The following is a 23205-nucleotide window of genomic DNA, read 5'->3' as shown; positions in this document are numbered from 1 at the left end:
TTTTTTTTTTTTTTTTTTCATAATGATCTTTGTAGATTTTATTTTTTTTTATATTAAATTGGTTGAGAATTTAGCTTTGTATTTTTTTAAAAAAAAAAATAATAATATTGATTGCTACAGTGTTTCTCCTACATAGTTTTTGCTTTGCTGCAGTGTTTTCCATATATTTTTTTAAAAAAATATCTTTATCAAATTTATTTTTTCAATATTGAGTTGGCTGATAATCTAGCTTTAGCTTTTCTCACATGTTTTTTTTATTTTTTTTCTTTTTTTCCAAAATTGTCATTTTTTACATTTTTTTTTTTTCAGAATTATTTTTGTTGATTTTAATTTTTTTACTATTGAGCTAGTTGAAAATTTAGTTTTTTTTTTTTTTTTCTTTAAAACATTGTAGCTTTCCCTACGTGCTTTTTTTTCCTCTTTTTTTCCTTTTTTTTACATGTTTTTTTTTTCCTTTTCTTTTACCCAAAATTGACTCTTTTTTTTTAAATAGCCTTTGTCGGTTTTTTTATATATATTAAGCTAGTTGAGAACTTAGCTTTGTAACTTTTTTTTTAAAAAAAAAAAAACACTATGGATTACTATAGTGTTTTCCTTATATGATTTTTATTTGGGCTGCAGCGTTTTCCACATATGTTTATTTTTTAAATTATCTTTGTTAAATTTATTTTTTTAATATTGAGTTAGTTGAGAATTTAGCTTTAACTTTAGCTTTCTCCACGTTTTTTCATTATAATTATTATTATATTGTATTATATTATATAACTGTTTTTTTTCTTTTGTTTTTTCTTTTTAATTTTTTTAATTAATTCTTTTTGTTTAATTTAGTTTGTTAATGTTAAATTTTTTTTATTTAGTTATCATATTTTCATGATACGAATCTCGGGTTTGATAGGTTAACCTGATTTAACGAGTTATTTTTTTCATTTAATTTAGTTTGTTAAAATTAATTTTTCTTTCTATTTAATTATCAGACTTTCATACTTTTATGACACGTATTTAAGCTTGACGGGTTAACTTGGTTTGATGGGTTAACCCGGTTAATTCTGGGTAAACCCGTCATTTTTTTTTTATTTAGTTATCAAACTTTCATTGATGCAAATCCCAAGGTTTTACGGAATAACCTGGTTTAAAGGGTTAACCCAATTAATTCAATTTTTTTTCTTTTTTTTCATTAGTTTTTTCCTTTTTGTTGATTTTTTTCTTTTCTTTTTTTAATTAATCTATTTAATTATCACACTTTTATGACACGACCTTATAGTCAGACCCACATCCAATATTCTTAGATCCGGTGTTACAGTCAGGCTCACTTAAACTTGAGTCATGTGCAAGTTTAATTTTATTATTAATATTATAAATATTACTCTTAGATCAGGTGTTGCAGTCAAACCCAAGATTCTTAGGTATAACTTTGCAGAAAAACCCAAGATTTTTTATTTTTTTTTTTTAAATATTTTTTATATAAAAAAAATGACTCGCGATATCGCGCTGGTATCAAAGCTAGTATAATATAAAACCAGTAGTGATGGTCGGAGGTCACGTGCAATGTTGAAAGGTATCGCCTCCTCACAAGTCATCGTTTTCTATTTTAAATTGTGTTTAGGTGTGCTGTGTGAAAGTATATTTGACTTTAGAAAAATAACATAGATTAATGATTTTATTATATGAAGATTCACGAGTAGGTAATTAAAAAAAAAAAACTGAGGTAATGAATTAAACTAAATAACAGTAAAAATATAAAGCCTGTTTGAAAATTGAAAATGCAGGCCAACTTGTATTTTTTTAAAAATTTTAATTTTTTTTACTAAAATTTATTTTTTATATATATTTTTTGAATAGTTTTGATGTGCTGATTTTAAAAGTATGATAAAACTATCCAAAAAAAAAAAAGTTATTTTGAGGGGCAAAGTGTGCAACTTTAATGAAATAACCTTCGTGTAGAAGGTTGGCTTCGGAAGAATTCAAAGTTTTGGAGTTCCATGGACATGTAGGTCAGTCCTAGGCTCAATCTTTTTCATACCCCGTACAACCGTGTTTTTTTTACAGGAAAAAAATAATTAATGTTTAAAAGTTTTTTTAATTGTTTTAATGTATTAAATCAAATAAAATAAAATTTAAAAAATAAAAATAAAAATATTATATTTTAATACATTTTTAGAAAAAAAATTACTTTTAAAAATAACACCATCATAGTATGAGATAAACGTTATTTATCGACTTCATCTAATGTTTTTTTTAATTTCTTTTCAAAAAACTCTCTCCAACTTTTATCTTTTGAGTTGTGTTTTTTTAATGTTATATCACCGATTAATATCTAAAAAATTCTAATCATATAGAAAAATTTTAAAGGATTTGTAATTAAAAAATCAAAATCATTATCACAATAATATTAATTATTATCATCATCATTATCATTACTAACATTGTCATTATTAATAATAATAGCAAAATTCTCCTTTATATTATTACTATTTTAACAATCATAAACTCAATTGTTATTTTTATTGTTATTGTTATTATATCATCACAACAATTATCATTGATATATGTATTATCATCACAATTATCATCACAATTATTCTTCCCTCCCATATTATTGTTGTTGTTGTTGTTATTTGTAATAGTAGTAGTAGCAATATTGTTACCATCACCACAACATTTAATAATGTTATTATCACCACTAATTTTGTTGTTGTTGGTATTATTATCACTACTATCATTAATAATATTAATGCCATCTTTATTATTATTATCATTACTAATTTGATTATTGTTGTTATCATCAATGACATTATTATTTTTCATTTATATTTTTATCATCTTCATCATTATCATTGTTGTTATTATTAGCATTGTCATTATTATTAACAATACCATGACCATCATTACAATTATTATTGTCACTATTATTGTTGTTGTTGTTGTTAGCTTCATCATCATTATTATTTTGAAAAAAACAAAAATCATAAACTTGATTTGAATGATAGAATTCAAAACTATAAAAACTTAGATAAAAGAGCAAAGAAAAAAAATAAAAAATTAAAAGAAAGTGGACCAAATTGAAATGATTACTATCATTGAAAAAAAACAAAATCATAAACTTGATTTGAAGGATAAAATTGAAGACATAAAAGCTTCAACAAAAGGTAAAAAAAAAAATAAAAATTAAAAGTAGAATAACCGAACTAAAATACCTTGCATATACAATTTAAAAACCAAAGGTTAAATTGAAAAGAAATAAAACTTCAACAAAAGAGAGAATGATTAAAAAACAAAAATTAAAACTAAAATGTTTGAATTTGAAAAACAAAACACCGAGAACCATGGTGTGTTTACCGAAGCAAGGGGGAAGAAATGAAAGAAGAAGAAAAAAATTATCATTTGCGATACACTAGCTACATTTAGAGCGCACACACCACTTACACTGAAAGAGAAGGCATAGAGGAATCAACCAAGATGGTATAAGGGATTTTTTTACTATAAAAAATCATCACATGTGCTACCTAATATGTGAGGCAGTTTCAAAGCGCTAACAACTTTTCAATTAAAAAATCATTATTTTAAAGGGAAATTAAATTACCGACTTCAATCAAACTTACAATTAACAACTAAACATAGGCTAACATATCTAAATATCCCTAACTACAATGAATTAGATATTTTGCATCCAAGGATGCAGGTGTGATTCTACCATGTATAAAAAATAAAAAAATACCTAAATACCCTTACTCAAGACCAATAATTTTTTGATTTTTGGAGTTATTTTGGTTATTTTACTTTTCATAAAATATTAAATATGCACAAGTACCCTAAATAAATCAATAATGATTAATACACCTCATGAATATATATAAAAAAAAAACCGGTACAAAGGTATGCAATTTTTCATGGGAATGATAAAATAGTCATGCACTACACTGCAGCGGCGAACAATAAAACATGAGAGAAGCTACAATCAAACCTCCATCTGATTTAGTTGTTTGTTAATACTAATTTACAGAGAATTCAATGTTTATATTAGGGATCTCTAATAGAAGACTCCAATTGATAAATCAAAATTACATGGAGACAAATTAATGCAAGAATTTATTGGAGTTAGTTTTTGAGGTTTGCACTTTCTATATTATTGGATCTGGGGAAAGGATGTTGGTATGCACGGTGATAATCTCTTGAAAATACCTGAATTACCTGAGCAAAATTAGGTGATAAAATCTTAAAGTAATCAGGGGAATTATCCAAGAATTTAAAGAAACTGGGATAATAAAAAAAAAAAAAAAAAAACCTGGATTACCCGAATTAATTATTTTTTTGCTATCTTATTATTTATAAATTCTTAAAACAAATATATCCTTGTAATCTTCCTTTGACCTGACCTTGGCCAGGCAAATCTTTCATCGAGCCTAATTATAGCTAGATGATTGTGATTTTTAAAATATTACAGGAAGAAATTCCACGGGTGAAAAAACTCAGCGTTTCAATAATAAAAAAAAGACGGAATGCTCATCGTTTCATCTAACGGTAAGAAATATTTATTAAAATATATATACTGTGATCACATGTTGTCAAACAAGTCGCTTTGGCCGAGTGGTTAAGGCGTGTGCCTGCTAAGTACATGGGGTTTCCCCGCGAGAGTTCGAATCTCTCAGGCGACGCATGGTTTTTGCAGCTCCTGATTTTGAATAGGTTTTTGCAGCTCCTGAGTCTGGGTTGGCGAGATTTCTGGATGATTTTTTCTGGGTTTTGGTTTGATTGCTCAAAACATTTAAAAGATCAATGGAAGACCTTTAACCTTAAGCTGGCCCAAAAATTTCTCTTTCAAGTTTTAACCAAGCTATAAACCATACAGCATGTCCACGAATATCAACCTTCGGTGCCAGTAAAATGCCTTCTCTATTATGCTTAATTTTTATAAGATAGAATGATGATAGTGAGATTCGAACAAATAATTGGTTGGTCAATAAATTTTGATACCATATCAAAAAACTAATTCAACCCAGTAGCTTAATTCTTCAAGTGAAAGTTCTTTGAGTTTGAAATCTGTACATGCTCACATTATCTTATGTTTAATTTTTATCAAATAGATAAAGTACATGATAATTGAACTCGTGATAATTTAGTCAATAAAGCTATGATGTCATGTCAAGTAATCATCTCACTTAAAAGGTTAAGGTGTTAGTGAGGTTCTAAGAATAATTTTTACATTATTCTCCGATACACCAACCCCTATAGGTGAAAGCTCTTTTGGACAAACTCATACTATATTAAAATTCAGACTCATAAATATAGCTATATTTGAATTCAGACTCATGACCGCTTTGTCAATAAAATTTTGATACTATATTAAAGAATCTTTTCAACTTAAAAGCTATTAAATTGAATTGATTATTTAACATGCTACAAGAGTCTTGTTGACTAAGTGATCACAAATTCAAATATCATCACCCTCATTCTAATTAAAAAAAAATTAAGCATGAGGTAGTGTATACATGTATAGGTTTCAAAAAAACTTTTTTAAAAAAATAAAAAAAATATTATTTAAGAACAAAGTTCCTTAACATGCTTTGTATTCAAAATATATTTGATAAATTTTCTTTAATACCTATCTTAAAAAAACTAAAAAAGCATAGCATGATAAACTTTATATCCAAACCATCATCTTTAATAAAATATTTTTAAATTATTTTTTATTTAATAATAATTTTAACTATATATATATATATCAATTAATATTTTTTTTCTAAATCACAATCACAAAAACTATCTCAATAATAAATACACTGAACCAACCTCTCGACTTTTCTCACGCGTTAATACCAAAAGCAATAATTCCCCGCCCAGTTTTTGGCTAAGTACTAGGGAGCCATTAGGCCCATGAATGGAGTGATTGACTGATTGCTGCATGCAAAAACAGCAAATTACGAGTCACATTGTACTATTTTTCAAGCATCGTTAAGTGCCAAAGATAATGAAAATGGACCCTACGGAATTACTCACAAAGTCACAATAATGCTTGCCATCCCTCATTTCCTTGTAGATGTCAAATCCAGAGCATTGTTACTGCAGCAAGTCTCTTTCAGGGACGGAACCCGAAGAAATGCCACCATAATTTGTATTTGTACGCTTCTATGTCAATGGGCAGGGAAAACGATGCCCTAGCTACTCTAATACGAAACTTCATGATGTTACAAGGTCACCTGCTGCAGCTCTGTATTGCAAGATTACCTGTAATGGATATATATATGTGTGTGTGTGTATCCTGGAAAAAAATGAAAAGGAGTCGTTGTCTTCTGTACTGATCATATTGAGTGCCCGTTTGACACTGTAGTTTAACTTATTTTTTTTAAAAAATTTATTTTTTTTTTATTAAAATTGAATGTGATTTGTACTTTCTAGATCGTTTTGATGTGCTAATATCAAAAATAATTTTTAAAAAATAAAAAAATATTATCATGCTTTTCGACATAAAAAACTTTTTAAAAAATAATAACTACCACCCTCCCAAAGAGAGTTTTTCTGAGCTAAGTTGGCTCTTTCATCGTAAAATATTAAATTATGCTCTTCTTCAGGGTTAAGAATAGACGGACGAGAGCATGGGCCCTATACTATATACTAAACATAGCTACAAGGTCACAATTAATATCACAACACGGTGAATACTAAGGATATTAATTTCATGAACCGACCTAGATGAACAGTTTTTCCTGGATATTATTAATAATATTCTAGGTATGGAAACAAATAAAAAACAAACATAGCTATATTTAAAGTATTTATTTATTTCATGCAAATACAACACCTCCATGAACAGGCTCATGAAATAATTTTAGTATGAGTAGGATAATATAAGTATATCACTAAATTAATTAAGATTTAAAAAAAATCTAAAAATCACAAGGCTTCTAATATAGAGTTAAAAAATCTACATGTATTATATAAAGATGATCTGCAAAATTCTATTTCCCCCCTTATAACTCACAATAAATTAGAGACTAGGAGGAAAAAAAAGTTGTTAATATTATTAGATGGTGTGATAATAGAAGAACTTAATAAATTAAGATGTAGCCTCCATCGAATAATTTGACAAAAAGAGTGCCATAAAGCTCAAAAGAGTTCTATAAACAACATTGCTCTATTTTTTTTAAGCGCAGAAAGTCATCATTGAAAGACTGTACTTAGCTGTTCAAATAAAAAATAAATAAAAAAACAATTACACTGTAAGATGTTTTTTTATTTTTTATTTTTTTTAAAATATATATATTTTTTTTTTTATTTTTAATATCAGTATATTAATAGAATTATCAAAACATATTAAAAAAAATATCAATTTAATATATTTTTAAAACAAATAACCATCTAAAAATTAAAGCTACTTCTTTCCCAAACAAATAAATATTAGGACTGAATGCTATAAAATTTGTTTCTCGGTTGATGAGGATACTCATGACTCAAAGAGAACATACCATGTTCGGGTTTAGAAAAAATAATATTTGGTTCTCATAATTAAGTAACCATTCAAAAGAATCTTTTGGAAACGGATGTGAACCGTATTTTAAAAAAAATTAATTTTTTTATTAAAAGTTAATTTTTTATATATATTTTGGATAGTTTTGATATGTTAATCTTAAAAATAATTTTTAAAAAATAAAAAAAATATTATTTTGATACATTTCAATACAAAAAACACTTTAAAAAAATAACTACAACTATACTCTAGACATACAATTTTTACTAGTTATCTGTGAAGTAGCAACCTCTAGATGAGCATCAATATGCTAATAGAATCCATATTGGGAACTTATAAATATTTTTTCTCACTTGAAGATTTGGGAGAGGAAATATATATAATTTTGAGAAATATTAGATCGAAAAGGCTAAATTTATTTAACCTCGAGCAAGTAAATAATTAATTTAGCTAACAAGAATCACTATGGAGCGGAAGAGGGATGGGTCTACGATAATACGAGCTGAATGCTCTAAGAAAAAAAAAAAAAAAAAAAGAAAGAAAAGAAATTTCAGCACTAATTATTTAAGCTTAATGTTTTTTTTTTTTGTATTTCTTTTTTGAAGTACAAGCAATACAATTTCATTGCAATGAATGTAGGACCGACTTAAGGTGTCATTATGTATGTTAATAATTGGATTCTGAATCCTAAGAAAATTAACACATGTGCATAGCCAGCTGCAGCATATGATCTCCCTCGTATTTGCTTGCATTTGTTGTGTGTCTTGTCTTGTCTGATTTATGTCAACTGGACATTAGAAATGGGCAGCCCTCTTCACGGGCGATTTTAGCCCTTTCAACCACATAATTCGAAGAGAGCTGGCCTAGCTAAATATATATTGTCACGAAGTGCTGGAGATTTGATGGCAGGCTCAATTCATTGATGGAGGAGAGCCTCTGTAAGGAATTTATGCAAATTCACACACCTTCCTTCTAACTCGAACCCCATTATGGATTGTTTAGGTGGTAAGAAGAAGAGCAAGCAGTGTGAGAAAGGGCTTAGAGGGCTCACAGAGAAGGTATGGCTTTTCCAAGAAGAGATCCAAGCTATAATGTACGAGAGAGAGAGAGAGGCTAGAGCTTATGACAGAGACATGATAGTTTTTGCATTTAAAAGAGCAGAATGGAAGCAAGAGAGAAAGAAGCTTAAGGAGGAAGTAAAGAGGTTGAGGAAGGTAGTGGAGGAGAAAGATGAGAGGATTAGAGTGTTGGAAGAAAGGTCGATAGGAAGAGAGAGTGAAAAAAGGGACGAGTTCTTGGGGACTACAAGCTTCCTCGTGGAGCAAATGAGGGAGGAGAGAGGGTGGCGCGACGAGGCTGTGGATAAGTGGAAGAAGCTATATCTTGCCATTAAGGCCGAGCTTGATGATCTCATTCAGAAGACTCACCATGGTGCATCTCTCTCCTTTTTCTCATACTCGCACGCACACGCACACACAAAAACAAAGCCTGCACCGTTTGCTCCTGAAGACTTCCTTTGCATGATTCCACGCATGGTGCTAACTAATCTTGGCAATCCAGAAACATATTATCACTAGTTTTCATTAACAAACCTAGTAGATTCCCCTCATTTCATGTCATATTGTCATTTTCATGGAAGAGTGATTCACTCCTAGAGACAAACACACGATCTAGTGCGTGTTTTCACATATTAATTAATTACCTGTGCATTTATGCAATGTCTTGCAAATATTTCAGTTCTATCATTCATTGCCGCGCAAACCTCAATGTCTAGCGCATGGCACATGCTACTAGAATTGGCATGCTCCACAACTCCCTTTTGTCAAACATCCTAAAAAGTTGATTGAAGTTGTCCAAGAACGGGTCCCAACAATACATTTTTTGCTTCGCCTGAAGATAATGTGTTACTGTACTTGAGGTGGTGATCAGTGGCCAACATCTCTTCTCATCCCAAGTCGCTTACTGTTTTACCACATCAATCCTTTGTGATAACATTTCTGGGAGTTTTCTTTTTCAAAAAAGAAGTTGAGCATTTCTTGTTGCCATCACTTGATACAAAATAAAAATATGTGGGCACAAAATGCAAGATTACAGAGCATCAGAATCATATTAAATTGTACTTATATTAAATGATATGGCCTTGAGTATCTGTTTTAACCACTACTTTTCCTTTGGTCAGTTGTTATACCGATTATGCTGATACACTGATTAAGAAACTATAACAGTACAAAAAATAATCAATGAATGACAGTTATGTATGCTTGCAACTCGGTTTTGCAGGAGATGGCTTGTACTGGAGAGCAGAGGGAGAAGAAATGATTGAGGAGTTGAAGATGGAAGTGAAGGCCAAGGAAGGGTGCATAGAGGAGCTGAAAGCACAATTAGCTTTAGCGAAGAAAGAAGAATACAATAGGGCAAGGGAGGTCGATATTCTGCGGCAGAGCTTGAAAATCATGAGCAGTAGGAAGGCATCCAGCTTTGCTCTTTGCAAACCCAAGTTAGAACTTGTGAAACAGGCTAGAAAATCATAACTAGCTTTACAAGTAAAATCTATATTACAATATCGATGGACTGTACTGTAATCTTTTTCAAGTCAACTTGAGCAAGGATCGTGCAAATCTTACATTACTAAAACACAGTACCTTTTTTGCACCTTTTCGGATTATACCTGGCACGGTAGTTTGCTAATTAACAAGTGCACAGACGAAGGGATTTTTTTTTTTTTTTTTTAATATTAACGTGGGTGTCCGGGCCAGCTTGCGCGCACCTCGACTAATCCCACGAGCCCTGAAGTTAACGACCATGTAAGTCTCCAGTGGCAATCATATAAGCAACCTAGGGTTTGAACCTAAGACCACAGAGAAAACAAATCTCTTGGTCCCAAGTTTTTACCAATGGACCACTACTTAGATGATTAAAGACGAAGGGATTTTGTTTAGATTACGTGAGGTAGTAACCTCCAAAAAGAAAAGGGGACTAAAAATTGTTAAATCGATGAGAGGAGTGAGGCGACTACTTTTTTCTCTTATTCCTCTCCAATGAAGTTGCTTGGTGAACCAGCTTCATTTGCATTAAAAGCTTACATTAACCCTTTTGCGAAGAGGGCGTTTAATTAGAAATATTTTGAAAGGAAAAGTTTTTCTATCTTCCTCAAACTTATAACCACTCCATCTTTCACTTGCACAGTCACTAGGATTCAATTAACATTCCTAATCATATTTCAAATAAATCTAGTTGTTGATTTCACAGAGATCTTGTGAAGGGTTTATAAATTCGACGACCATTTGGCTCTTTCAGGAGACTTCAGTACTTAGGCAACAATCCAAGTTGATTCAAAAGCAGAAAGCCCTCTAGCCGTCTGATATCTACCAACAACGATCTGAGATTTGGTGGACAAGATACAGGTCTTAGTTTTAGTGAGATTGGACGGCCAACCATCGTCTTCAATTGGACAATGGACTTCATTTTGTTAAAGATCTCCATGGAAGGATTAGCGCCAATGAAAAGATGATCAGAGAATATGAGGGTAGACCAAGAAAAAAGAACTCCGTACTGAATAGTATTTTGATATTGGGATTGTACAACATCCAATCATACAAGTTGTCACGGAGATGTGTGATCTGGTTTTGATATAAATATTGCTGTAAAGATACATTTCCTACCCCACAGACCTACCCCTACCTCAGCTGTAGTGCTTTACATGTATTCTTTTGATGGGTTTCCTAGAAGACTGACAGACTGTTAAACGCTGCGTACAGACACATTGCCTGATAACCTCCGAAGAATTATTCAGTAATAATGTTAGGAAAGGAACGTACATGAATATGCTTCGGCTGCTAGCATCCAGTTATTACTGCCTGATCTTAGCTGGTCGAGAAGCTATTTCTGTCGAAGAACCATCTCAATCCAATAATTTAAGTTTTTAGATGAGATTTTGAAAAATAATTTATATTATTCTCTAACACATTCTCTTAAATGAAAGTCCTTTGGGTTTGAAACTTGTACAAATCTATATTACTCTGTGCTTAATTTTTATCAAATAAATGCGGATGGTAAGATTCGAACTCGTGACTACTTTGTCATCAAGACACTGATACCATGTCAAAAAACCATCTCAACCCAATAACTTATACTTTTAGATAAAGTCCCAAAAAATAATTTATATTATTCTCTAATCTCACTTTCTACCCTTCCAAAATTCTGGTTGTTTGATCTCACATTCTGACCAAATAAAAACGTATAAAGATGAATGTCTGGATAAGCATGGTAACTAGTAATTATGAAAGCTGTTGGGTATACTTAACACTATGCAGTTCAATAAATGGACAAAACAAGAAAGAGTGAATCTCTGGAACAATGGGTAAATAATCGACAGAGTGATAGCTACCGATTATTTAAAAGCTTCAAGGGACGCAGGAGCTTGAAACTATTAGCAAATGAATTATCTCTGGAAAGTAAATTAATTTCCACTTCCACCACAAGTAACCATCAAGGAAATCAAATATATTATTACTCTAATTAACTGGATGAAAATAATCATTTAACAAGATGCCATGTACCTCAAGCAGCGTGATGTAATAGAAATCCTCCATATGATGCAGAATCCCCCGTCCATCTCGAATTGAACTGAATAAATATATTTCAGTTTGCAATATTTTCTCAATGATCTCCTTCTCACCTTTCATCTGTTCAAAATATTCACAGTCAAAGCTCACTAATCATATTGGTATTTCAGATGAATATAAACATGCGACACCGAATGCTGCCTGTATGAATGTTGATTTAGAAGTAACTCTTTATTATTATCATTGTTCTAACAAGATCCAAAAAATCTTTGATCAACATTGCTACTTTCTGGTATATATGTTTTTCCCATCAACTATCAACATGCCCCGGGAACTTTTTGCTAATCGGTAGAGTTGAATGCTCAACTCTACCATGGTTGGATGACTAGTCAGTTTAGGAATCTCTAGGTCAATTTATGATCCGCTATCTTGGAAGGGGAGCATCAGTTTGGATTAGACTGCACACACAAAGAATTTATTGGGGTAGAATCAATTGCAAAAATAATAGTACCAAGGTATAATGATATCACTATTTGTTGGCTGGCTTTCTGTTTCCTGACCTTTGCATCTGGGTCAACCATACAAATGAGGAAGTTATGGAAAGAACAAACAGAGTACAATTAAGAACAAGAAACATACAAATCCATTGACAACAACATCTGGTCTGGACCCCTCAACAAAATCACCTTGGTAGTCATCTTTCAAAATCTCCGAATTATCCTGAAAAGCACAGCACATTTTGAAGTTATATAAAGCTGTATCCATAAGCTAATCATGAAAAGAAAAATAATATTGGCAATTTCCATGTGTTGTCCACGACATTCCTTCCAAATGTTGGTTGTGCACCAAAGGAAACATGCGGTTAGTGTCAATCACAGTCAAAAGAGCTAGTGTCATGAATCGCATGAACATCTTGCACATATATTTGCTTTGTTCTTGAAAAAAAAAAAATTTAAAAACTCTAGATGTTTTGGTAGAGAGTAGTCCTGACCTTTTTTTTTACCAATTGTAACGAATAACTTACAAAGGGGAATACAATAGGAGTTGAAGGACAGGTCCAACCACAAATTTAATCAAAGTCAACAAAGATGCAAATTAACTTATCTCACTTGAGCTAACTTATGAAAGTCTGACCTGATAGTACAGATGCATAAGGTCATTTTGAGATCGATCGCAATAATAAAGAAAAATAAATACGTAACTTAGCTTTCATATGAATGCAGTTTTCAAAGGAATGGAGTAACTCATCTTCCCTTGCATGCGTGAATCAATCATGCGCAATTTTCAAATGAATGCTTGTCTGACAGCAATAGTAAAGCTGCAGAAAGTATCAGACACACAAGGGAAGTTAAGTTACTAAAAAAGTCAAAATAGTCTATCTATTGTAAATTCGGTGATGAGAAATAAATAGGTCCAGGGAATTGCAATCCAATAGCAAACCTTGAATTTAAAGAGGATGTCTATTATTGTAGAAGATGAAGTTCACTGTAGCATATATAAAATGCATATCCAGATGTTAAGTTTACAGTATGCAGTAACTTTCGCATGCTTTTAAGGGAAAGTTATCAAAAAAGCGACCCACTGAAGCATCTTCTAGTACTCTAGCTGCTGGATACACAGGTTGAGCTACATGGCAATAACCCATCAAGCGAGGAGCAGGTGGTATAATGTCTTTGTTGTTCACTACCCTCCAGCTATCTTTAACTCTCTGCAAACGCAAGCATGGTCATCTCAGACACCAACCACAGTTTTTTAGTGTCCAAGACAAGAAAAGATGTAAAGACATGTCTTATGATTACACTACTTACACATACATCATGTATCAATATTGGACACACACACGTTTCACGCTTTCTCAAGCATCATGAGCACACGGATATTACTTGTCAGGCGTACAAGACACAATGGCTATGGATGACACAGCCAGCAATGTGCATCATTTTTGCGTGGCTTAAATGCTGGAAATATAAAAGCAAGGCATGTAACTTCTATCAGATATGCAATGGGTGAAAAAATTAAATATGTATATGCAATGGCCATTTCGAATCAATGAGATGATCATTAGCCTACCTGAAGAACAAAAGAGTTTTTCTTTTAGAACGTCAAAGTAGAAACAAATGAGACACAAATAGAAAGAGCTGAACAAGACAAATAAAGAGCCTCGTTAATTAAACCTATAGATATAAAGTCAAGAAAAGCTCAGAAAGAATAGTGATTGAAAATAATAAAAAAAAAAAGATAAGAAAAAAATGCGAGAAGCACTAGAAGAAAACGAAGTACAATTCATAGAGCTTTCTTTTAGTTAAGAAAATTGAAATACCTCTCATCTATGTCAGACATGACATTCGACAACCTTATGGACAATTATCTGGACAAATAAACCAAGCCATAAGATGGATCAAAGGGTCGTTTAAGTCAGTTGCACATTTTAGTTGTTGTGATTGTTTTGGATCCAGAGAGGAAATCCATGCAATTTCTTAGAACTGCCGGTGGTATCGTAAAACTTACCCGAAAGCATTTGAAATTTTAAATCTACAGAACTTGTCATGAGATCCATACACTGTAAAACAGGAGCTCACAAGCTGGTAAAAAAAATTACAGAAGCCAGCTGCACTCAGAAGCCAAACATTCTTCTCCTTGGGTTTTCCTATGATTTTCAGTAGTTTAAGTAAAAACATTAATAATACATCTTGGACATGATGCGTATCCTGAGAGTTCCTATAACGCAAGTCCAATTTTTCACATTACATTAGCAAATTCCCCAGTGCTTTGGTGCTGAGAGCATCTCTATAGCCATAGCATATGAAAAGCAGACATGGCTAGAGCAGGGACTTGGGCTGCTATTCCTGTGATTTGTTACAAGTAGCCCTCCGAATCCTAGTGCATATGAGCCACAGCCGCCTCCTGTACTAAAGGTCGACTTACATGCACAAAATGCCCCGCTTCCCTCTCAACCTGCTCCTAACACCGGCCAGGACTCTTCACTTCATTCATCTTCTTCACAAATCCCACGAAGCGTCTCCAGTTATCTGGTTGAAACAAGTGAGGGTTCATTCTCAAGTACGTAAAAGCACACATCACCCTGTCTTTTGAGTTTCCATCAATATTCAATGATGACGCCTGCAAAATTTGCTCATGTGCGTTCTCATCATATCGTGGCAGTGCATTTTCCCCGGCAAGAGGAACCTCTGCTTCCCGCGTTGCTAAAGCCACTTGTCTCACGAGCTTCTCAGGGGCACAAAGGGCATCCTGTGGCTGTTCATGGTCACGCATTTCTATGCAAGTGAAATTGAATATAGCACCGTACCGAGCTAACATTTGAGCAATAGGAAGGTAACCATCTCTGTTTCTCGTGTTATAATATCCTGCTGTGAGCTCTGGGGCATGAGACCGGGTTCCATAGTGCCAATGAATTCCTGCAATCTTCACTGAGATCTTTACGCCAGTATTCTCAAAGATAGCCTTCGCTGACGACAATATTCTCTCAGCGTGGTCTAAGAGCATATGCGAATACCAAGAGAGGAAGAATTCACCATAGGGACTAGTCCAGCCACCACCTTCTTTTCTGAAAAACCGGGTGTCTTGCGGCCAGTTGTTGTACTCACCAGCATCAGTAGGGCCTGTGCTACCCCATTTTGGCTTACCAGCAGCTTCCGCCGCTGCTTTCAAGCTACTCAACATATACTGCATCATGTTACAGATACCAAGTAAGAACCAGAAGATTACAAGTCGGTGGTTTAATCGCTTAAAAGTAAAAAAGAAAGTGAATACCTTATCGTAACATTGGAAGGCTCCGATTCCAGGAAATCTCCAAGTTCCATTCTGCTCCGGGTACGAAGGATAGCGGAGCTCACCTGCTGGACCCATTCCCACTTGGATTTCCTGAAAAGAACAAATTCTCAATGGTTTAATCAACAAACATCTTTCAATACGTATGACAGCATGCTCTGATTTGTTAAAAAAATGTACCAATTCATCACCAACGATGACAAATTATTCAAGCAAAGACATCAAACTGCTAGAACCAATTATTGGAGTATAAAAAGGGTCATAAATACAGGGTAATGACAATACAACTGCATCCATAATTATGCAAAGATGCAGCCCAATTACAAAGTATCTATAGACAGATTACACTCAAAAGTTGAAACTTGTAATGGGACAGAATCATCTACACATATTCAACCAAAATATTTTTAACACATATATGAATTCTATCTAATTCAAAGAAAAAAAAACAAAAATAGCAATGGATAAGCAAGTAATTACCACAATGGTGTCACCAAGAAGGTGTTTGAAGTTGTCCCTAAAGGCCCGCATAAAATCAGAGTAACATTGCACAGGTGTCCTCCCCTTGAGAACTGGAATGCTATCGCACCCAAGTGATACATACTCATAATTCCTCCTCCCCCACTGATCAGTGTATGCTAGATCTTGATCTTTATGAACCTCCTCCGCAACCCACTTGGGCAATGGAACCCTGCATCCAATATTTTAATACAATTCACATTTCCACACAAATTACTTTCAACTTTGACTGTTTCACCCAACCCATACCAAGTAACAAAAAAGGGAAAATAAGAACGAAAAAAAAAAAAAAAAAACATACGTGCAAGAATCACCAACGTTGCCGCCACACTGATGAAACGACATCACAGCCTGAACCTTAAGACCATGTCGTTTAGCCATTTCTAAGAGTTCGGTATACCCTCCCCAATTATACACACCAGGCGTATCTCTCTCCACTAATCCCCACCAGACATCCATCATCACCCCTTCCACGCCTGCGCTCTTCAACGTCTGTAAACTTGCATTCATCTCTTTCCTTCCTTTCACTGTGTTACCCGTCGTCACACTATCCAACGGCATCATCACGTAAACTGGCACTCCTTTCTCCTTCACCGTGTTGACCTCTTTATACGTCTTCTCTTGTTCTGTTGTCTCGTCAAAACTCACCAAGTCCATTGTTTCTGTTGCGGTGGTTTCAGTTTTGTGATTCTGCTTGGATTGATGTTCCGGCTAAAGCTCCGATCTGATGTGTTATGTTCATTGCCGTTTCTGTACAAATCACACGTAGAGAAATTTCCTTCTTTTCGTTTTCTTTTCCCTTTTCTTTCTTCTACGTCACAACACGAGAGCTGTTGAAATTTGAATGGTGCAAGAAACGAAGGATGAGAAAGATGGCGAATTCATATATATAGACTGGGAGGAAAAGTTTTTTTTTTTTTAATCCATGTCGCTGTACAGTAAATGAAAAGACACGTGTCCATCTTAGCACGTCGCGGTAAGAGAGGCGCGATGGAAGGCAACGGCTACGATTTCTCTTGTGCACTTGAGGATGGACGGTAGGATGCGAATGAGCGTGGAAAGTTCAGGATGACAGCACTGTTTTTCACTTTTTTGAGTGTTTTTTTCCCGTTTTTTATTTTTCAAGGAGCGGTGAAGGGAATGGGGAGGCGGAAAAGAACGTGAATAGTCACGTGCCCCTCCCCATATACTGGCGGCTTCTGTATCATATAGCAGCAGCATGGTTATTTTTGTTTTATTTTTTTAAATAGTTTTTTAATTCTAAGTTTATTATCATTTTTAAAATTTTAAAATTATTTTAATATGTTGATATTAAAAATAAATTTTAAAAAATTAAAAAAATATTATTTTAACATATCTTTAAATAAAAAATATTAAAAAATAATCAAAATCACAATATTAAACAACTCTTTAATCTTGTTTTTTTGTCCTTTTGTTTTCTACGGCTGCTTCGACGTCGACGAAAGGATATTTTGTGGGTGACACATGGCATGTGGAAGGAGGGTGTCGGCGAGTAGTGTCCAGATATAAACCTTGCCTGTTAAGGTACGTGTTCGGACCAGGAGCATTCCAGAATTTGGCCTTCGTCACTTTTTTCAGCTGCCTTCATTGTTTGATAAAGAGGGAGCTGCTTCATGGGACCTCCATTAAAGAGAAGGGGGTTAATAAGGTCATAAAGTGGCAAAGTCCACAGGGAGCGTAGCATAGTAGCAAAGGATTTAATCTGCATAGTAGGTCTCGAGTTCGAGTCAGGATGTGCATCTCTTGTAAGAGTCTGGAACAGCCAGGGTTTTACTCATTCACCTAGACCCACAAAGTGCGTTTTCTAGAAGGTAAGGTTTCCTCAAATCTAAAAAAAAAAAAAAAAAAAAAGGTTAATAAGATCATAAGCACAAGCAAAGGGCGCCCAGAAGGCCTCAAATTCTAAGATTGGACTTCAAATCATTTAAAAAAAATCCATTTTTTTTTTAAATAACGCAATTCTAAACGGCTGTCACGACAAATACTTAAAATTTACGTGATGACGAAAAAAAAAAAAAAACAGGACGTTGTTGAACTGAAAAATAAAAGAGAGGGTGCAGTAACAAGCCTATTTTTGTTTTTTGTATTTGTTTTTAAAGATTGGGTTTGCAAGATTTATTAGATCCTGGCTTAAAGTCCATGAAAATGATAAGAAAAACATGGGTGGCGTTAAAAGAAGACATATTAACAATATTCTAAAAGATGTGAGAAAATATCGTAGCTTTAGCTTTTCCTATGCCTTTTAGACTTTCTCTTTTTATTTCCATTATACTAATATTTCAAGATGTTTTGGTGGTAAAATGGTAAACACGCTAGATTCTGCATGGGAAAGCATTGTAACTTTCCCCATATCTTTTAGATTTTTTCCACGCTTTTAATTTTTATTATACTAATATTTTTTTTACATGTTTTATTTTTTTTCTTTTCTCATGATTGACTTTTTTTTTTTTAAAAAAATTATATATATTTTTTTAAAATTATTTTTGATGATTTGTTTTTCTAATATTGAACTGGTTGAGAATTTAACTCTATCATTTAAAAAAAAAATATTGTGGATTACTACCTCATGCCTCTTAAACTTTTCCCATGCCTTTTCTTTTCATATTCTTTTTATGATTTTTTTATAAAATGGTAATTTTCAGATTATTTTTTATATTGAGCTGATTAAGAATTTAGCTTTGTATTTTTTTTTATAAAAACATATTGTGGATTACTATAATATTTCTCCTCACATGGTTTTTGTTTTGATACAATATTTCTCCACGTGTTTTTTTTTTTAAAATTATCTTTGTTGAATTGATTTTTTTTAATATTGAGCTTTGAGAATTTAGCTTTAGCTTTTCCCATATGTTTGTTTCTTTATTTTATTTTTATTTTTTTTTGCTTTGAAACACCGTTGATTGCGAAAGTGTTTCCCTACATGATTTTTTTGTTATACTTTTTTTTTAAAATTATCTTTATCGATTTTATTGTTTTAATATTGAGATGGTTGAAAATTACAACTGTGGATTTTCTCATGAAACACTATAGATTGCTACAGTGTTTTCCTTTCATTTTTTTTTATAATTTTTTCCAAAATTATCTATATTGATTTTAATTCTTTTTATATTGAGTTGGTTAAGAATTATAATTGTATATTTCCTCACAAAATACTATAGATTGTTGCAGTGTTTCCCTACATGATTTTTTTTTCTTTTCTTTTTTTATGATTTTTTTTTCAAAATTATCTTTGTTTATTTTATTTTTTAAATATTAAGCTGATTGAGAATTTAGTTTTGTAGTTTATTTTTTCTTGAAAACATTGTGTATTACAATAGTGTTTCTCCATATAATTTTTTTAAAATTTTTTAAGAAATCCATGATAATACACAAACATGATATAAGCCCGTGGCAACGTGCGGACATAACAACTAGTTAATAGCTAGAGCCTATAAATGTGATATATTCTCGTGATTTTTTCATAATATAATTATTTAGTGTCATTATAATATGCACTTGTGATTTATACAGATAAGCAAATATTTTCTGGAAAATTCTTCATTTTTGTTTCCATATTCTAAAGGCGTGTTTAGTTGAATTGTATAGTGACGAATATGCACGATTGAATCATTCTACAATCCAATATTTTTCAATAGTGATGATGTCCCAAAAATTAATTAAGCCTAGGAACAATGCTTTCAAATTGGATAATCAGTTAATTAATAGGTTTTAACAATCTTATTTTTTTTTTAGTCAAGGTGGTTGATAGCTTATATTTGGTGCTTGGTACACCAATGTGGCTTGTAAGATAAAATATAAGAGTATTCTATAGAGAGATGATCTAAAAATGTATATGCAGTAGAGAATGAAGATTATGAACCTTTTGTTATGGAGGTCTCATGGTGTATTTATAGCTCACGAGTCTTGTTTTTTTATTGAGAGGAGGAACTGAAATGTAATTTTATCTTTGTGATATTTTAAGTTGTGTTATGGTTTGTATTCCACTCATTTCATTAAGCTAAAATATAGAGACAATGCGAGTCATGAAAAACTTTAATACACTTAATAATGTTGGCGGAGTATAGGCTTGTTTAATTAAGCATATTTCTTAACAAATAAATCCTTTAAGATTTTATATAAAAATATATAGAATTGACGATGTTAAATTCAAGTATTATGTTTGAATCTATGGGTGTAGCAAATGCTCAGGCTGTAATGAAAAAAATCCCCAGGTTTGACGCTTCCAAGAAACACAAGTCAAACCCACCTCACTTGCTTGGTAGCACACCAGGCTAAGCTATTGAGCATGACAACACCTGCCAGACCTAAGAGCTGGGTCTAGCATATGTTTGTGCAAAAAATATGTTTTCTCTAGAAATGTTCCATCGATTATATCTCTCACACAGAGCCTGATATTGCACATCCCTACGGTTAAAATGCATTGAACATAGTAAAGAACAACATATCCAAAGAAAAACCCAATCCAAAGGTGTAAAGTGGAGATACGACTTTCAAGTTATCTATGCTTGATGTGTTTTCTCTCAAAGACAAACTCATTTTCACCTAAAACTCTCAATCATAGTTGATTCTCTCAAAGTCATAGGAAAAGATGAAGGCTTTACAAGCCATTTTCATGGCTTCTGGGTTTTCAGCTATAACATCCTTTTAAAAAAGATTTTTTTTTTTACTCCAGTGAGCCCGAATGACCATTTTACCTCTTATAATTATATATATGCCCTTTTCTATCCAATTCAAGCTTGTTGGTATTTTTATAAGGCCTTTCTAAACTCCAATTAACCTGAAAATTTAACTCATGGTAAAAGCATATATCGGTGGATTACTTGTAACATTTTAGTCCGATTTAATGGTCGAATCAAGAGATATGCTCAATACTGTAAAATTGGACAGCCGGTAATACTTTTAACCAAAAATATAAATGTCATCTCCTGCATGATTTACTTAAATCATCGAGGTTCTCAAGTTAATTTGTTGAAGATTTCTATTCATAATTATCATAAAAAATAATAATTAAGAACTCTAGATGTTTAGGTAGAGAGTAGTCCTAACCTTTTTTTTTTTTTTTTTTTACCAATTGTGACGAGGAGAATACAATAGGAGTTGAAGGACAAGTCCAACCACAAATTTAATCAAAGTTAACAAAGATGCAAATTAACTTATCCCACTTGAGCTAACTTATGAAAGTTTGACCTGATAGTACAGATGCATAAGGTCATTTTGAGAACAATCGCAATAATAAAGAAAAATAAATACGCAACTCAGCTTTCATATGAATGTCGTTTTCAAAGGAATGGAGTAACTCAACTTCCCTTGCATGCGTGAAGCAATCATGTGTAATTTTCAAATGAATGCCTGTCAGCAGACATCAATAGTAAAGCTGTAGAAAGTATCAGGCACACAAGGGATGTTAAGTTACTAAAAAAGTCAAAATAGTCTATCTATGGTAAATTTGATGGTGAGAAATAAGTAGGTCCAGTGACGGGAATTGCAATCCCATAGCAAACCTTGAATTTAAAGAGAATGTCTATTTATTATAGAAGATGAAGTTCACTGTAGCATATATAAAATGCATATGCAGATGTTAAGGGGAAAGTTACAAAGAAAGCAACCCACTGAAGCATCTTCTAGGACTCTAGTTGCTAGATACATAGGTTGAGCTACATGGCAATAACCCATCAAGCGAGGAGCAGGTGGTATAATGTCTCTGTTGTTCACAACCCTCCAGCTATCTTTTACTCTCTGCAAACGCAAGCATGGTCATCTCAGACATTAACCACAGTTTTTTAGTGTCCAAAATGTTACGTAAATAGGAATAAATAGAAGACTAATGCACTCAATGTATTGAATAAATCAATAGTAAGCCTTTAAATAGGTTGTATAGTAGCAAGGAGATAGCAATAGGATAACAATAAAATCTCCACTATCTAAGACGTGGATGAAACTCCTATAGAATAGATATCTCCTATAGAATAGGTCTTCCACTACTTATTCCAGATAAACTCAAAAGCATAATCAATATAACTTATTTTAACACCTTCCCTTAAACTAATAACTGTAGATATTGGTTTAGGAATTAACAGCTGCTACTCGTTCTCTGATGACATCTTTTAAAAAGCACAGTCCAAGTAGATTTCGAAGCTTGACAAAAATTGTAGGTTTAAGAGGTTTAGTTAATATATCTGCAATCTGATCTTCACTCTTGCAGAACACTAGATCAATAACACCTTCCTTACATAGATCACGTAAGAAATAAAACCTGACGTCAATGTGTTTGCTTCTCCCATAAAGTACTGGATTCTTTGAAAGCTTTATGGTGGACATGTTATCACAATAGATTAAGGTTGGACCTTGTTGCTGCTTGTTTTGTAAGAACTCAAGTAGCTTGCGTAACCAAATTGTTTGACTCGAAGTTGATGCTACAACAATAAATTCAGCTTCAGTGGTTGATAAAGCTACTATTTGTTGTTTTTTCGATGACCATGAAACAGCTCCGGAATTTAACATGAACACCAATCCGGAAGTACTCTTTCTATCATCAAGAGATCTTGTATAATCACTATCTTAAAAACCAATCATGGTTGAATTGCTATCTCTTTTATACAAGATTTCATAGTCTGCAGTGCCTTTCAAGTAGCGAAAAATTCTTTTTGCAGCCAAGAGGTGAGCTTCAGCTTGACACTCCATATATCTGCTGATTAATCTGGCAGCATACATGATATTTGGCCTGGTTGATGTTAAATACATAAGACTCCCAACTATTTGCTTATAAAGAGTAGCATTCACTTTCTCTCTTGCACCATCTTTGACGAGTTTCAAGCTGAGATTAGTTGGGGTGGAAATCGAATTACAATT

General features: G+C 32.7%; 2 protein-coding genes and 1 non-coding gene across 3 annotated transcripts; 2 read left to right on the top strand and 1 right to left on the bottom strand.

Annotated features, from left to right (window-relative positions):
* Positions 1-4570: 4570 nt before the first annotated feature.
* On the top strand, positions 4571-4652 carry TRNAS-GCU (transfer RNA serine (anticodon GCU)). Its single transcript has one exon. It is a non-coding gene; the product is annotated as a tRNA-Ser (tRNA).
* Positions 4653-8247: 3595 nt separating this feature from the next.
* Positions 8248-10114, top strand: LOC118057970 (uncharacterized). The gene is made up of 2 exons (XM_035070708.2): positions 8248-8893; positions 9743-10114. Exons 1-2 carry the CDS (start codon positions 8452-8454, stop codon positions 9991-9993), a joined length of 693 nt encoding a protein of 230 aa, XP_034926599.1. The 5' UTR covers positions 8248-8451; the 3' UTR covers positions 9994-10114.
* A 4406-nt stretch (positions 10115-14520) lies between these two features.
* Positions 14521-17200, bottom strand: LOC118057930 (beta-amylase 1, chloroplastic-like). Its single transcript, XM_035070669.2, has 4 exons — positions 16637-17200; positions 16297-16507; positions 15799-15909; positions 14521-15711 (listed from the first exon to the last, which is right to left on the bottom strand). Exons 1-4 carry the CDS (start codon positions 16990-16992, stop codon positions 14989-14991), a joined length of 1401 nt encoding a protein of 466 aa, XP_034926560.1. The 5' UTR covers positions 16993-17200; the 3' UTR covers positions 14521-14988.
* Between the last annotated feature and the right edge of the window lie 6005 nt (positions 17201-23205).

Source organism: Populus alba, chromosome 8 (genome assembly GCF_005239225.2).
Source record: "Populus alba chromosome 8, ASM523922v2, whole genome shotgun sequence".
Classification (NCBI taxonomy): domain Eukaryota; kingdom Viridiplantae; phylum Streptophyta; class Magnoliopsida; order Malpighiales; family Salicaceae; genus Populus; species Populus alba.
The sequence above is the reverse complement of the archived record's forward strand: the minus strand, read 5'-3'. Positions and strand labels throughout refer to the sequence as shown.